Source organism: Acanthaster planci, linkage group LG11 (genome assembly GCF_054643075.1).
Source record: "Acanthaster planci isolate LZ-2023a linkage group LG11, COTS_SCS, whole genome shotgun sequence".
NCBI lineage: Eukaryota > Metazoa > Echinodermata > Asteroidea > Valvatida > Acanthasteridae > Acanthaster > Acanthaster planci.
This window is the reverse complement of record NC_141787.1, coordinates 5,101,568-5,117,770: the sequence shown is the minus strand read 5'-3', so window position 1 is coordinate 5,117,770 and position 16,203 is coordinate 5,101,568. Positions and strand designations below refer to the sequence as shown.

The 16,203-nt window shown below is 41.1% G+C and overlaps 2 protein-coding genes across 6 annotated transcripts in view; one reads left to right on the top strand and one right to left on the bottom strand.

The window, feature by feature from the left end:
* LOC110989599 (uncharacterized) overlaps positions 1 to 8,056 on the top strand; it is a 25,893-nt gene extending 17,837 nt beyond the window's left edge. For 2 of the 5 annotated variants that reach the window (XM_022254105.2, XM_022254104.2), the window contains exons 10-11: positions 2,097 to 2,196; positions 3,559 to 8,056. In XM_022254105.2, the coding sequence (XP_022109797.2) occupies positions 2,097 to 2,196; positions 3,559 to 3,653 (195 nt within the window). In that variant the 3' untranslated portion in view covers positions 3,654 to 8,056. Of the gene's footprint in view, positions 1 to 55; positions 80 to 2,096; positions 2,197 to 3,558 lie in introns of those variants that run through there. The other 3 variants (XM_022254107.2, XM_022254108.2, XM_022254106.2) reach the window with 3 other exon arrangements.
* Positions 6,253 to 16,203, bottom strand: trub2 (TruB pseudouridine synthase family member 2). The gene is made up of 7 exons (XM_022254111.2): positions 16,110 to 16,203; positions 14,620 to 14,769; positions 13,486 to 13,692; positions 12,901 to 13,044; positions 11,696 to 11,768; positions 10,585 to 10,724; positions 6,253 to 9,202 (listed from the first exon to the last, which is right to left on the bottom strand). The coding sequence occupies exons 2-7, from the start codon at positions 14,756 to 14,758 to the stop codon at positions 8,943 to 8,945; spliced, it is 963 nt and encodes a 320-aa protein (XP_022109803.2). The 5' UTR covers positions 14,759 to 14,769; positions 16,110 to 16,203; the 3' UTR covers positions 6,253 to 8,942.

The following is a 16,203-nucleotide window of genomic DNA, read 5'->3' as shown; positions in this document are numbered from 1 at the left end:
GTTACTAATGAGCTAACTGAAACCATTTTTGTTTTATACTTTTGTGTTGTTACAGTAATTCTTTGAAGTAAACTTACACGTAAGTAACTCATATGTACTGTTTACTCACAATTCTCTATTGCAGTGAATTGTCCTTACCGCATTTTGGAGGCATGCGATACTTAACAAAACCTGCAACACTTGCTACTGGAATTCGAAAATCATGCACTGTTTGTTCCTTTTAGCCATATTATAAAACATTTGAAATAAAATGCCTGCTTGTGCATGGCTTGCATTGAAAAGATACATATTGATGACACTGCCTGTTTCCACCGATTTTCAAACTTCCTCTTAGATAATTTTAAATAAGTGCATATGCTGATGTAGAAGTGCATGTTGCATGGAGGAAAGTCTACATGCAGCTTTTATTTGGAAAGCCCCAAACTTCCTATCACAAACCGGTTGTTGTAGAAATTGGGAAAGAAATGCTTCCTAAAAAGCCAAACATCGCAGTCTTTTGCACAGCAGAGATAAGGAGATACAAACTGCTTGCCTTGATGGTGGTTTGTTAGACATTGCTGCGTGCTTCAGATTCAGAGCTGTAGTCAGACCCATTATCTCAGTTGACTAAGTATGGTCCAGTTCTGTCAGAGATCATACAGCAGCCAGTAGACAACTGCCTGGTATCCAGAATATACATTTTTTTGCATTGGTTGCTGGGACAAACATCCATCAGTGGTTGACATGATCACTGAACAACAAAAATGATCAGTCTTGTAGCTGCAATGAAAGCCAGGAATGATCTTAAAACTCAAGCCTTTCAAATGAGACGGAATATTTCATTTTCTTACCTGCCCATATCCAAAGACCAGTATTCCTAGCAGTGCTGTTGACATAACATTGATGTAGACATTTTTCATACTGTACCATCTTATTTTTAGACTTAAATGGGAAAGGGACTTGAAGTCTGGCCTTATTGCCGTTTTTTAAATGGCTGTAGGTTCCTTGTGAATTTAGTGCAGTGAAGTTCTAAGTTTGCTGAGGGAATGCATGAGAGGTAGAGAAAAGTCTCCCTGCATAGTCAGATATACACCTTGGAAATAGACAGATATGCTGATGTATCAGTGCAAAGTCTTCCATATCCTTGGAAATAGACAGATTTGCACCAATGTGACAACTGTTTGAGTTCCAGTTTAACCCCCCTCAAAAACTGAAGTGTTGGATCCAACACTAAAATTCTTTTGGTCAGTGACTATACTTTTAAGAGGTTTCAATCCAGTGATTGTTTTAATACAGCCTTTGAAATGTTAAATCCAACATTTTAAATCTTAAATCCAGTGTTTCATTCAACACTTTATTCACTATCTTACAAACTGTTTTCCTGAATTAATCAGCATCATACGTGTGTACATATAGTTTAAATATTGGATTTGAACTTCATGCTAGATTTTCCAAGTGTTGTCACTGACAACATTCACATGTTAGATTCAACACTTCAGTTTTGAATGCATAGTTCTTCAAAATCTTTGGGTGTTGGATGTCTTTTCAGGATTGCAGGAGGCAGAGACCAGGGCCCTGGTACTTTACCATGTTTACACAAGAGCTCGATTCCCCTGAAATCTTAGCACAGGGAAATGGGTCATTGGGTTCCATCGCAGTTGTGGATATGGGAGGGGTTAGGAAAGTTCCTCATAAAAATGCTGCAGGAATTTATTCTGACAGTGCGAATGTGGAGACTGCATTGTCACTATGAAGATGTATGCAAGTTTTACTAGGCAACAACCTACATATATCACCATGCGTGTTGAAGGGAAGGGGGGAACATTGGATGCTCCTCTTCCCCTCCCCCCCCTCCGGGAAAAGTTTTGGCAATGCCCATGCCCATCACTTCGTAATAAACCAGGCTTCTCGATGCTGGAATGATGCCTTGAAAAATACGTCATCCAAGAAACTGCATTCAATTCCAGATTCAGATCACATTGTGCAGATGCTTTTTCGTTTTGCTGTAGAAGTTCATTTGTTCCCTGGTGCTTGCTACGCTCACCTCCTGGTAACCCATTTGTGCTTTTATTTTGCTTGATCCCTCTAACCAATGTAACTAACATCTCCCCCCTCAGCATGGTGTGATAGAGTACATGGTGGCGCTGGAGAGCTACATCGGCAGAGGTCAAGAGCTGAGCTTCAGCAAGGGGGAGATCATTAGACAGTGCCGAGAAGGTCATTAAGCTGGCAGAATTGTGACTTGCTTAGTGAAAATGAGCCAGATTGCGCATTGTTTTCAGTTTCTCAGGTCCTAAATTTCACTTTGTTTGGTCTCGTGTTTGTGAACATTTTTCAGTGCCCCATTCCTTAAAAAAAAGATCCCAGTAAACACATAACACTCCAGTAATGTTACCATGTTTAACTAAAAAATAAGGCAAATTTAAGCAGGGGTATATAGATGTTTTGCGTTTGTGCCCAATTTTGTGGCTTTAGCTGAAGGGTACATTTTACCTTGATAGTTGATTATATTAAGAGTGTTATCTACCAAATACACAGAGCTCTAAAAAAATAGAACCATGTTTAGAATACATATCAATCCTTGTGCAAACTCCAACCACTTTTTAAATGCCCAACATTGCTCATTTTCACAGAGGAAGTCACAACATCTAGTGTTAAGTGGTTGAGTTTTTGCATCTTTTTCAGTATTAGCTTGCGTTCACATACCATAGCACGTCAGACATTCTGCATAAATATATTTTCATGTCGTTTCTGCTCTGCATGCTTTAACAAATAACTGCAAAATAACTTGGCGAGGCATGACTAACCTGATGCTGTGAATGAGGGAAAGCTGATTGAACAGAAGTTCCAGTTGTTTCTTGGCCCATTTGAGAATCCCGGTCAATATTACAGTGTGTGTTTCTTACAGTTTAGAGAGACTCCCTGAATATACCTTCATTAGAGCAAAACAAGTCGCAAGATTTGATGGAGGGCGAAAATTCTAACCATTGATGAGCTTCTGTGTAGAACTCTAAAACATCATCTCAACTTGTCACCTCTGAATATTCAGACTTGGGCCAGAATTTTAATTTAGGCCAGATCACTGTTCACCTGGTGAACAGATCCCTGGTTCACCTCAGGTGAAGTTAACCAGTGTCTACCATTAGGCAACTGCCACTTGATTTTTTCCGGGTGCCCAGGACATACCCTGTGTATAGTTATCAAAAAACAATTGACCAGTTATCAACAAATGAGTCACTGCTTGAACTTGGCCTGAGTTTTGGGGGACCAGCTGTCATTCAAGGCAACTCCCCCAATGTTACAGCAAAGCACTTCTGTATTCCTTGGTGTTCATGAGGCCAAAATATCCGTCAAATGAAGATTTTGGTGCAAGGAAAACTTGAATCGAGCTGTAACCTTTCAGGATCCCCACAGCATCCTCAACAATATGGTGGGACTTGCAATCCACAGCAGAAATAACAAGCAATGAAGTTTATAGGCTTGGTTTTAGCAATGCCTGTAAATCCTACTTTATTTTACCTTTCCCTATCTGTTAGATAACCTGTTCAATTTTTAGCAACCTTGTGACTTTTCTTACAGTCAGCCGTGGGGTACTGGAGGGAGAGTATGGAGGCAAGCGGGGACGCTTACCCAAGTCAGCCGTACAGGTCCTCAGCAGCTCCATACCATCGTGATACTCCCTCGCCAACCATCTACGAAGTCTCCTGAGTGGCTCCATGCAGCCCTAGTTCCCTGAATCACATTTCTTGCCCTCCTTTTTCAGAACTTCCTTGACTTGAGCCAAATTACCACCACGTGCAACAATATTTGTGAGCTATTAAAAACAGTGTCAGCATTCCATTGCATTGTCCGACTAAGCTGCCATGGTTTGCACTGCATTGTGGGATACTTCGCAAGTGACTGCTTTGGCAGATTGGATACTTGGGCCAGGCCCAAGTAAGTTCAAGAAGTCATATGAGTATCAAATTAAATGCAGTTACAATGGAACTTTCCCATGAAATATGCAAATAAGGCAGGTGCATGCACATTAGTACCACTGGTTGGCAAACTTGCTTAAATCTTTGACGTAACAATACAAATCTCCATTCACGTCACTATCACCATTTCTGTGCTAGTGTAGTTTGACATGAGTGCCAAACTTAAAAACAAGGAACTCTTACTTTCCAACCTCGGGTTACTAGCAGCTCGCCTACGCTTCTGACAGCATTGATGGCTGCACTTGCCAACCAGTGGTAGTAGTGCGCATGCGCCCATCCAATTTGCATATTTCATGGCAAAGGTCCATTGAACGAGTATCAAAGCACAGGGGGAATAACTGAAGGCTCTGCAAATCTACGTGAAGCATAGTTAGTTTGCCAGAAGGATTTGGGTACATAGTTGGTAGAAACATTCCCTTTCAACTTGACTGGAAAGTCTGCCAGAGGCTCTGAAATTTGACTGAATGTTTTCAGCACAGTGAAGTGCATCTTACTATAGCAAATACAGTGTACAAAGGTGTAATGTACATGTTATCTTAAGATAGATCTGGAGTATTTTTTAACCGTTATTTTTGTAATTTAGAGCTAGTCTGTAGCCCCAAGTTTGTAAAAATGTAACGTATTTATTCAAAGCTTGTTAGCTTCTTTAACATTTCATGCTAAGTGAATATAACTAAACACGAGCAGGTGTATATGGAAGCTGGAAGCTTCACTTTTTTTTTTTCACTTTTATGTGAACGTCTTGGTACCAAATACTAGAAAGTGTGAGATTTTTGTGTTTGCTTTTTTTTCCCCGTCAATATGCATGATCAGTTGATTTTGAAGTTAAGGCGAGACATTTCCATTTTACGTACGGTTTAAATTGGAGTAGATGTTGGTATTAATTTTCCAGATGCAAGGATAACCCCTGACTAGCTTCATCCTATTACCATACGCTGTACAACTGTAGCCCCTGTTTCATATATACAATAATAGGCACGGAAGCTCATATTCTGATGAGATCACATATGTAGGTAAAATGATATCCCTGACGCAAAGCCAAATTAATATCACTGACTTATTGCGGTAACCGCTGCTGCATTGGATTTGAGCCAGCCACCTGTTCTGGCAACCTCAGTGATAAAGATGCCTACAATACTAAGCAAGAAGTCGTGGGTTCTATAAAGCAAGCTTGTGATTTTTTCTTTTTCAACAAGCCACAGAGCGCACTGAGAATACAGTCTGAATATGCATACAAGTGTAAAGGCAAACCCCTGTATAAAATAGATAAATTAATCCGCCGATTTTGTTTGATCTTTTGATCACAGTGCTGCAGTCGAGAGCATCACAAGACACAAAACCATTCACAAGTCATGATCGGGCTGAACAATGATTAACGAATACTTTTCTGGCAATTCATTTGAATAGCTCCTAACCCAAGTTCAGTCTGGCAGGTCTTGTAATGGTCTCGTGGTCTTAAGGTAGCGTCTCATCATTCGGAACACTCTGAAGATTTCCTGTTGAATGTCACATTCTCATTCCAGAAAGTGTGGCCGTTCCACTGAGAACACAACGTTCCAGTGGAACAGTCCATCTGGAATAAACACTGTGTTCCCATTGGACCATTCCCAATTGACCCTGAGCTGAAGTGCACCCCCAATCGGCGAAAGAGAGACAGGTAGTTACAAGTGGGTTCTTGCATGCGTTCTGCGTGTGCACAAAGGCTATACAAGCCAGAATTTTAGTTGCACGTACTCAGTGCGCTCCAACGTCAAACGCAAATATACTTGTGCGCCTTATGCAGCGAGTACTAAAAAGCACACCCTCATTTGTTCCGCTCTGAGCGAATTGGGTCACACCACTTTGTCTATATGCAGATGGTTAGAAACAGCATTGATCATGGGACATATTCCAATACTGTGGTAGATGAGGGTAACTTCGTGTTTATGATTGTTCTGCATACAGGTTGTCTTTCGTGCAGGGGCCAATTTCATAGAGCTGCTTAAGCACAAAATCCTTGCTTAGAAAACAAAGGTTACCAGCTCAAACTCTGTGATTGTCATGCTAACCAAAAGACAGGCGAATACCATTCCAAATCAATATACATCACAAGAAGTTTTGGCTGGTAACCTGATTTGTCAAGCAAGGTTTTTTTCATGCTTAGGCAAATTTTGTGCTTAAGCAGCTCTATGAAATTGGCCCAGGTTGCCAGTTCCAGTGCAGAGCCAGAGTCTCACTGGGGACGGTCTAACAGAATGCAGAATGTTCCCAACTTCTCAGAAACTCCGAAAGAGGTCTTGACCACAACACTGCTTGATTGGTTGGCAGAATTGTTCAATTTCTTTGAAATGCATTTTGATACTTGTCAGTGTTACAGAGATTATGTCATTCTCCCAAAAAACAAAACGTCCCAGACAAGGTCGTTGGACATTGTGTATTGTACAAGACAACTTGATAGCCAGTGGAGATGTTATAGTGTGGGTAAACTACGCGTGTAGCAGTGCAGAGGTTTTAAAGAATTTCAAAATTTTTATACTGGCAGCATTATACACATTAAAATTAGGTGCTTTTTTATTATGTACGGTGGCTTATTTTAATAATGCAAATTAAAGATTAACTTATAGTCAAAAGAAGTTACCATCGATTGTGCATTTCCATGTTCGTCTGTTACTTTTTTTAAAATTTATTTCAGCTAAATGTGTCATGTTTTCATAGACGTACAGGAATGAGCAATACTTTTACAAATATGGATCGTTCTGATGACTGAAAACTGAAGACAATACCATGTGATCAGTCAATCAAACAGAATTGTGAACAAATTGTCATATGAGTTCATCCCAATGTAATGTATAAAATGCCATTTGTCACAGTGTGCTTCCAGAACACACACCGGTAAGGTGTCTGTATAAAGAACTATTTTTTGTAAGTGATTCTTTCTTCGGCCATCTCCTGATGTAAAAGTTGTCTTTGACATTGAAATACAAATTTTGAATACTACAAGAGTACTTAAAAGAACCAATAAATTGAGTCTGACATTTGTCAAAGCCATTGTTGCAATGCATCCATGTACAGCGTACTTCACATGTACATGAAAATGATCATACGGATGCCAATGCTGTGTTGAATTCTGTGTCATCGTTTATCACTCACACTAGAGATAAACCTTAACAAGAACTCTTGAATTTCGTCTCCAAAGGTCTGATCACATTCCTGTACTAATTATTGGCAATATGGTACTGATTTTTATCAGTGTATTTTAGGGGGGGGATTAAACTGACATGATTTTACATTCCTTTGGCTCTTGTTATATGTAATACCGTATCTCATCACATGTTAAACACTTCCAAACTGTAGTTTTCTAGATGGAAATATTTTACTTCCCATATATATGTATGATGATCCCTTGTGAAGGAGTATAAGTTTTATGCAAATTTCACATATAAATTTCATGAAATTTTCACTTCAAAGCAATGTATATTACTGGGCACTCAAAACTGGCCAATTATTTGGAATACACATTAATATATTTTTAAATATCTTGTCAAGATACTCTTCAAGAAAGGTTACTTTGAATTGTATAAGCTGGATGGTTGTGAAACAGCATTAGGAAAAGTGCAAATGCTTACTTTTAGAATGATTAACATGTATAGTATTTAATAATAATGTTAACATTTGAGGCTTAATAATTACATTGCTGTGGCTTCATTACAATTGCTTGTGTTACAAATGGTTAAATTTGAGGAGAGACCATTTTAGAACATTTCAATACGAAAGTTTATTTCAATATTCACTGGTTCTAAAAACCACATGAAGCAAGATATGAGACAGAGAACCCCCCCTGCTTTGTGTTGGTCATTGTCTCACTGGATCTGACGAATTCTTTTCAGACATCTGGGGGATGTGTTAGGTAACAAAAGTCTAGAGTGTGTATAGCGATTGGACGTGTTGGGGGTACCCCTCAGTCTCATTTCTTGCTGGATATAAAAAAATCACCAAAGAATTTTTCCTACACATTCCTAGTTTTGTTAATAATTTTTTCCATGGAGAAAAATGTATGAGTGGTATGTCGGAAGGGAGCAGTGGTTGTGGGTCAGGAATTAAACTCACAAGAAAGACTTGGACATCTTGGTTATTAATTGCTGGCTTTCTATTTATTGTGTCTTTGCACGCCTAGGGCTGGAGCAGCACGATAATCTCTGGTAAAAATAAACACCTCTCATTTACAATGCAGAGTGTATGGTTGATATTACCAAATGCTTGCCTCATGCAATGGTGGTGTGATCAGTGAGGTGGAGGCCACTGTGTAGGATGGCAGAAATTTTCTGACCAGGCTCGTGCATGTGCCCAGTGCTCAGGCAGGGACCGTAACCGTCTTGAGCAACAGCACCCCCTCGCCAGTTGGAAAGAGCCATGATGGTTGGGAGTGTTTGTTTCGTTGGTAGCGACATGCATGCAATGTATGCCTCTCATAGTCGTTCGTAAACCAGTGAAGAAAAGTTCCTTCCAAAGGAGCCTCCGTTGCTAGAGAAAAGAACATCCCTTTCTTGGTTCAGTTCGGGGCCCATACTCAAACACAAATGACTGATGGCATCTGCTTAGACTAGCGTACACACGAGGTGAGTTCCCCAGTGAAGAATGTCGCCCTCTCTGGTTCCTGATTGGAGGGAATTTGAAGGTTCAGTTCAAGTGAAACTTGGTCATGCATGCTCTGCACCAAACGCTGAAGAACATTATTCCTTCCTGTTGAAACAGGCATTGTGGGGTGAACAATGTAGACTCAGTCATCCCTACAACCCGTCTCATTTTTTCTAGTAAAGACTCTGTAGCTTCGCTGTAGTAAAGGTCTAGGCCTGTTGTCCCCAAAAGATTCATTACTACATTGCACAAATTCCCATCTGTTTTTAGTGGAACTTTAGCAGCACGACTTCATTGAAGTTCCATTACTGCCATGCCGCCATCTCTGTCTCCTAGAGACCGTCACAATGTTTTCCCGTATCTTTGCAACCATCACCTCACTTCCTCTAGGACTCCCTCTATCTGGGTCCTGGTCTGGCACAATGCCTCTTTGACCAGTGGTCGGCCAACTCGAAGGGCCTCGGCGATGTAAGGCAGACTCCAGTGTTTCCTGAGCAAAGCGTGCTCTACGGTGAAGGGACCGTCTCGCGTCCGGCGGACCTGAGTAGCCACGGCGCAGGTCTTCATGTCCTGCGCCAGGTCATGGACAATCTTGCGGAGGTACTGGGAAGACTCCTTGACGCACTCAATTTCTACAAAAGAGAAAGCATTGATTTAACCACTCGGTGCCGGGGTTCCCAGTACTGGAGACCTTGGGGTTTGTACCCACAGCCGGGGTGTCCAAAAAGGAGCTGGGCCTTGTAACAAAAGACCGTACTCAGAACAACAGACCAAGCTGCTGGCATTAGCGGAGGTAATCCATCATTGTCTTGAAACAGTATACCACTGTTTGCAGCATTCAGTGCCAGCGGATTATCAGCAGGGACAAAAGTGCTCCAGCACTCCAGCAATGAGCGATACAGCGCCGCTGCACGCTAATCTGGCCGCATTTGAAAAGACACCACAGCCATTCAGCAATGCACTGGGCCAATTTTGGGAACAAAGGAAATTCCGTAACACCGCACTATTGTGGGCTCTCTTTACTGGGCTGCAATAGCCAGGCGTCAATGGAGGTTGCCTGTCAGATTAGAGTAGCCACCATTCGCGTGGGTGTAAGCATCCAGTAAATGGAGTTATGAATTTTTAAAGAATTTTGAAAAATCTTGAAAGTCGCCTCGAAACTCATGCTGCATATGCAAATTTCACCCGGCAGGAAGTGGTTAAAGGGGTCGAAGGGCCACGAAAGGAATTTTCTACTATAACAGATTGAATGTAAACACACAAATTTATGATATGCATCCACATGATGGCATGAGCATCACCTGGGTGTGTCCCACAAGGGGGGGCGCAAAGGTTATTTCTGGAGAGGCAAAGCTCTCATTAACGGCAAATCAACAGACCATTAATAGTGAAAGGCGGTCATTCCGAGGTGTTTTGAAGCAAATTGGGGACTTTCACCTCCTTTCTTCTCAATTTATTAATTTTTTTTCCTAGGCTTGTTCTTTTCAGCACTCATGCATACCGGTTCAACCTGTCTATGTTCATTCCCTGACAGTTGAAGGCACTTGTTGCTTTCAAGCTGTGCAATGCATTCATTTGCAGTTTGGGAAAAAGTCCTCACCGAGATAATGTGGTGGTATTGCACTCAGCAAATTTGATTCACCAGTTAAACATCTTATAAAAGGCCCTGGAATATCCCTAAAATACTGATGCAAAGATCAACGGTGAGGATACATTAGACACAAGGTTATTTATTTCAACAACCTAAGGCAAATTTCAGTCATTTTAATATTCTTCTTTAAGAAATGATACTAAAAATAAATATAAAGTTCTTTAACCACACCACACACACACTGGTTAAAAAATCCTGACAATACACAGGGTAAATATGAAGGTTGGGGTTTAAAAAAAGGAGTAAAATGCAGGTTTATGAATAGAGGAAACTTTAGGGCGAGGACTGGATTTATATTAGGGTTACACCTAACAGTGCCTGTATCCATGGCAAGACCAATGTTTCTGTGATAAAAAATCTTACCAAGCTCAAAATCCGGCGGCGCAAACTGTATGCATCGGATGTCCAGTAGGAGCGGGGGTATTTTGCTACCGAATGGCCGAAGAAGACCTCGGCTGGCCAGCTCATAAGCCTCCTGGCTCTGAAGGTCCACCCCAGAATTGCTGCAGGGATATAACAAAATGAGGCTTGTTCATTTTTGTCCAAGACAACATGGCCAGATTTTCCAAAATGTAACACTATGTAGAAGTATTTGGTCACAGCAGCTCTTGCGTGGTTTTTGACTTCAAGCACCAATTTCCTTCACAGTGCTTCAGCTAAAACCTAGCTCAACAGACCTTTATCATGATGGTGCAATGTTTGTCTTGTTCCCTACAGACCCACTGGTAATGGTAAAACTTCTTATGTTAATAAAAGGGTACAGACTATTTTCCCTTCCAGCCTTAGTTTCGTTACATTGCTTTGAATAGTAGAAAAGCAAGGTGGTTGCCCCATGACAGAGATCAATAACACCCTTGAGCCTGGACGATGTTTGAATGACCTGTGATTCAATTTTGAGTGGAGATGTGTGACCTAGTAGTTAGGGACTACACTTTCCAAACATCAGACCTGGAATTTCTATCCAGAGTACGGTGTGTCCTTGGGCAAGTCACTTTACCCCACCGGCCTCTCTCCACCCACCTCTCTGCACCCAAGGGTTTGAATGGATACTTGTGATGGTAAAGATAGTTATGACCGATTTCCATTTATAGCATTTAGCTGTACACACCCAGGGGAGCTGAGATGGCTTTTAGGAATGTTTATGGGCAACACAATGACAACCAAGGTACCGGTAGCACCTTGAGCTTAAGTACTGGTAGGCATATATGTGTACTTTAATATATTAGCGACTGAATGGTAAAGTAATGACATTAAAAAGAGCAAATGGGCCACTAATTAACCTGCCATGACTAGGACCAACTTTTCTGCTGCGTTTAATTTCTTTTCTAAAATACTTTCACTTGGCTACATATAAATGAGGTTGGCAGCAAACTTATCAACTTTATTTCTGTACTGTTATTTGCCCATATCCATTTTCTTAATTCTCTAGGCCACTTGGTAGATTCAGCCAGGGTGAGACCTACACTCCACCGACCTGAGCATGGCCTTCTGGTGACTCCTCTGCAGGTTGGATATGACTCGGTCAAACTTCTCCTGAGTCACATGATCTGGAATTCAAAATTTAATCACAATCTTTTCAAGAAGGGTTTTAACCAATTTGTGCCAGTGGCAGTTATCAATGTTGATGATGCTGGGGCGGGATAATTATCATTTTTTTCTGTTTTCAAAATTCTTTAAAAATCCCTGTCTTCATTTAGTGGACGTTTACGCCCACACAAACTACTGTCTGGTGGCCACTCTAGCCTGACAGATAAAATGTATTGACACACGAATATTTCAGCCAGGCCTGCAGCCTTGTAAAAAGAGCCCAGATTGAGCAGTGTTATATAACTTCCTTTTGCTCACGAACCTGGCACAGTGCGCTGCTGACCTCTTTTCAATAGGGGCCAGATTAGCATGCACCGGTGCTGTGTGGCTCATCGCTGCGGTGGTGGAGCACTTTTGTCCCCGGTGGTAATCCGCTCACTCTAAATGCCCCCCCAAACCATGGTATACTGTTTCAAAACAAGGCTGGATTATCTCCACTTTTAAGAGTGAAAAAATGTCGGTAATGCCCAGCAGCCTAGTCTTTTGTTCCAAGTACAGTCTTTTGTTACAAGGCCCAGTTCCCTTTGTCCAACCCCGGCCACGCATATAAGCATACGTGTCCGGTACCGGAATCCCCGGCAGGAAGTGGTTAACATTTTTATGCTTTTGTTTTGGACAAAGTGTTTGTTTGCATGCTTTAAAAGTATATTATAATGAAAGCTCCTTTCCTATGCCATAGTCATACTGTTGATTGAGGACAAAATCACCTTTTTACATCAATTTAAACACCTGCATGGTGCAAAAGGCAACAGATTAGGAATTTCAACCAAGCTTGGCCATTCTTGTGCTTGTGTTCTCAAGCAAGATACCATGCTGCAATCACTTCTTCTTCCATATTTAACGGCTACATGTAAGTGCTTACAAAACCAGAATGATAGCTGAGGTATACCCTTTGCTTGTGTGGGTGGATGAAATCCTTCTTTGAAAAAATTGCTTTGATATCTGAAGAGAAAATGGCGCAGTTCAAGCTTTCATAATTGTTTTGCAAGAGAACCACAGAGGGCGTAAACTGGGGACGCACAGTGCCAACAAAGCAAGGAATGTAACCTACAGTGTCTGTAAGGCTGACAAACTGATACAAATCTCACTCACGGTAGGTGGATTTCTGCCAGATTTTTCCCTCAGCATCGTGGCTGTCCGTGGCAAAACCAAACTGGCCTTTGACCGTGTAGGTTTTAGGTATTCGTGATGCATGGTACGTGTCAATGTCCTTGGTGCCATGCTTGACAGCTAGCACTGTTAAAGAATAAAAAAACAATCACAAGATGCACAGCAGATCAGAGGGAAGCCAGCTACATGTAGGTTCACGCACCAACGAGTAAACTCGCGAGTATGAATTCTATCTACGATAACCCATTTACAACAACCTGATAGGACATTCTGCAATGTGCTCTGTGGTCAAGTTTAAATTCTAAGGTTGTGTTTCATTGCGAAGGACCTAATTTTTTGATGCAGAAAGACGGTAACAAAAAGTCACAAGAGAAACAGATTTTATTTCACTTGTCCCAACTGACTACCACAAAAGGCCAATAAAATCAGACTGAAAATACATCACTGAATAAGTCTTCTATTGTGTGCCTCTTGAAATAAAACTCCATGGTACAATTTACGCACAGAAATTCAATGTGCTTCTGACACTTTGTTCTTCAAACAATGAATGGCTTGAAAAGCACATACCCATAACACCAGACATTTTCTTATCCAGCCCTCCTGAAGCCACGACAACCTTAATGTCTGTGTACAGAGGCCCCCTGACCAGTACATGGTCAGCAAAGCTAGGAACCTGCACTGCCGTCAGTGCATAAGGGTCCTCGTCGATCCTCGCTACATCTTGAATGACCTTGACGAGGGACTTCTGTGGGCGCTGTTCAAGTTTGTTTAAATCTGGAAGACAACATTGACAAATTCGCACCAAAACTGTCGACACTGAACTTCTACATGTACAAAGCTTTATAGAGCCAATAACTGAATGCCGTTGATGCCATATGACTTATACTCACACACAACATATGTACATGTCCATGTATATGTCAGGGTTGTGACAACATTCAGACTCAATGAAAATCCACTGCATCCTCTTCAAGCCATACCCACAAAAAAACTGTGTCAACTCTCCGGTTTGTGTGCATTCAAGTGAAAATTACTATGTGTACACCACATGTACAAGAAACATTGTATGTACAAGAAACATTGAGGGCAAATTTACATGCATGTAGATCTCAAGGATTTATGCACATACAGATGAAAATCTATCGTCTCCTCTTCATGCCAAACTATCACAGAATCTGAAGTATATGCACATTCAGACAACAATTTGTTGTGTGTACTTCACCCTGCATGCACAAGAACCAGTGAGAGCAATCTCATATACAAATCTAAAGGGTTTGTACACATACAGATGAAAAATTTGTTGTATGTATTTCACATATGCATATCACCCAGTGTACAGCGTACATGCTTTGCTTAACAGTGGTACATGTAAGTGCTTGCGGTCAATCTATGGGAAAATGTTCTATTCCAGGAACAATGATGCCTTCTTCACGATGCTATAGCAACATTAGTATGACCGTGCGCCCCAACAAGAGTGCTCATCCCACAGAGTATTATTACAAAGAAAACTCGGGGGGGGGGAAGGGACAATCAAAAACACTTGATAGACACTTGGTCTTTACCTGCAGAGAACATACTGATATGATTTACTACATGTATGAGGCCTTGTCTGAACTAAGTGGCTATGGCTAGCAACAACACGTCTCTATGAGAAACGGCTATAGCCACGGGCCACATCAGTGATTGTCCTAAGATCATCACCTTCAATAAGTGCGCTCTGTATCATTTTCTTGACAACAACTGGAGGCAAGCCGGACGGTTTGTAGACTGCAAACAGGCCGTTCAGACTGCGCCATGCTTGCCAAGCTTGCTGAACTGTGATCTTGGCCGGCAGATTCATTGCAAGGCGATCTGTCAGTAATCAAGATGACCCATGAAATGTTAATGACCATCTGGAGTCTGGACTTCATTGACGAAAGTGTGACAAAACTTGTCAGGGAAGGAAATAAATGTGGCAAGTGTTGGATGACAAAGAGGACAGGCAGAGTACAGATTAATTCCAAAACAAGGAAATTCAAAAGGTTTTTAAGGGATGCAATGATGCGTTGTGACTGTGAAATGAGAATACTGCAATATAGCATCAAGATAGTACACAAATTTTATCGGGATTTTCTGAGTTCTCACTAACCTGTTCAGAAATTTCCTCATCTGTCAGAAGACAGAGTGGTGTTTCTTGTTTATTGGTACATGTAAGTACATTTTTTATTCCAAAATTTCTGTGTGTATTTGTGAAGTGCTCCAACTTTACCTACATGTACATGTTCTTTGGGTTTGACAAGATTCACTACAGTATCTTCCCTTGATTATGATAACACCCAATCAATCACATCACGTGATCGCTGTCCCCCTAACTTGGTATACTTGGTTTTTTCACCTCTAGTATCTTCTTGGAGTAATAATTTCCCTCAATTTCCACACAATAATACGATATCAAAGTTTTCTCAAACATCCGGCAAAGAAAGCAATAGTTACCACACTGCTTCCAAGTCTCAATTTGTCTTCAATATTCATGTTTCATTGGAGCACAGAGGACAACGAACCATGGGGTGTACCATGTGAGGAAAGTCAAGTGAAAGTCGAAGTTGGCCACATACACTGTACAGTATGTACTGGGATTCTACCACATAACCCTTGGCAACAAAAATATTCCATACTCATTGATCACTTTCCCAGGAGTATATTGCATTTGTTATGGGTTAATGTGTTACCTGACTTACCTGACAGTCAGTTGTGGCCACTAAGTACTTGTTACTGTTAGAGTGCATGTACGTACATGTACATGCATGATGGAGGTAGGAAAAGACCTCCATGATTATGCATGTAGGCCTAAAGACACCGTCCCAAGAGTGATTCTGAACAAACACAGACCTTTCCTGGTTTCCAGACGATTCACATTCAACAAAACAGTTTTTAGCAAACTAAAAATGGTCACTTATGTTCTTATTTCTCCATGGTTGTAAAGTTTATCCACTCTGGTCAACTTGGTGACTAGGCTCACTACCCCTGGGCCTAATTTAGTAATTACATGTACCTTTCTCAAGCCAGGTTATTACCCTCTCTGAGAGCAAAGCAATAAAATGTCCTACGGAGTTAAAATTCTGCAGTGAAAATATTGATATATTCATGAAAAACCATTCAGAATTTGGAGAAAAATGCCACGTTTTTTACACATAAAATCATTTCATACTCACTTTAGATACAGTACGGTACTCAAACAAAAGTTAAGCCTGGCCGGCCACACGCTTGCTCCGCCTGCATGCCCTGAGCTACATGCGTGACAAGCGT

What these genes read in the sequence shown, in the direction of transcription:
- trub2 (XM_022254111.2), bottom strand. Translation starts at nt 14,758, where the DNA reads ATGAATCTGCCGGCCAAGATCACAGTTCAGCAAGCTTGGCAAGCATGG. An exon ending in GAAAATGTCTGGTGTTATGG is followed by an intron (nt 13,045 to 13,485) that starts GTATGTGCTTTT and finishes ATTCTTTAACAG; the next exon opens with TGCTAGCTGTCAAGCATGGC. An exon ending in CACCAGAAGGCCATGCTCAG is followed by an intron (nt 10,725 to 11,695) that starts GTCGGTGGAGTG and finishes ATATCCCTGCAG; the next exon opens with CAATTCTGGGGTGGACCTTC.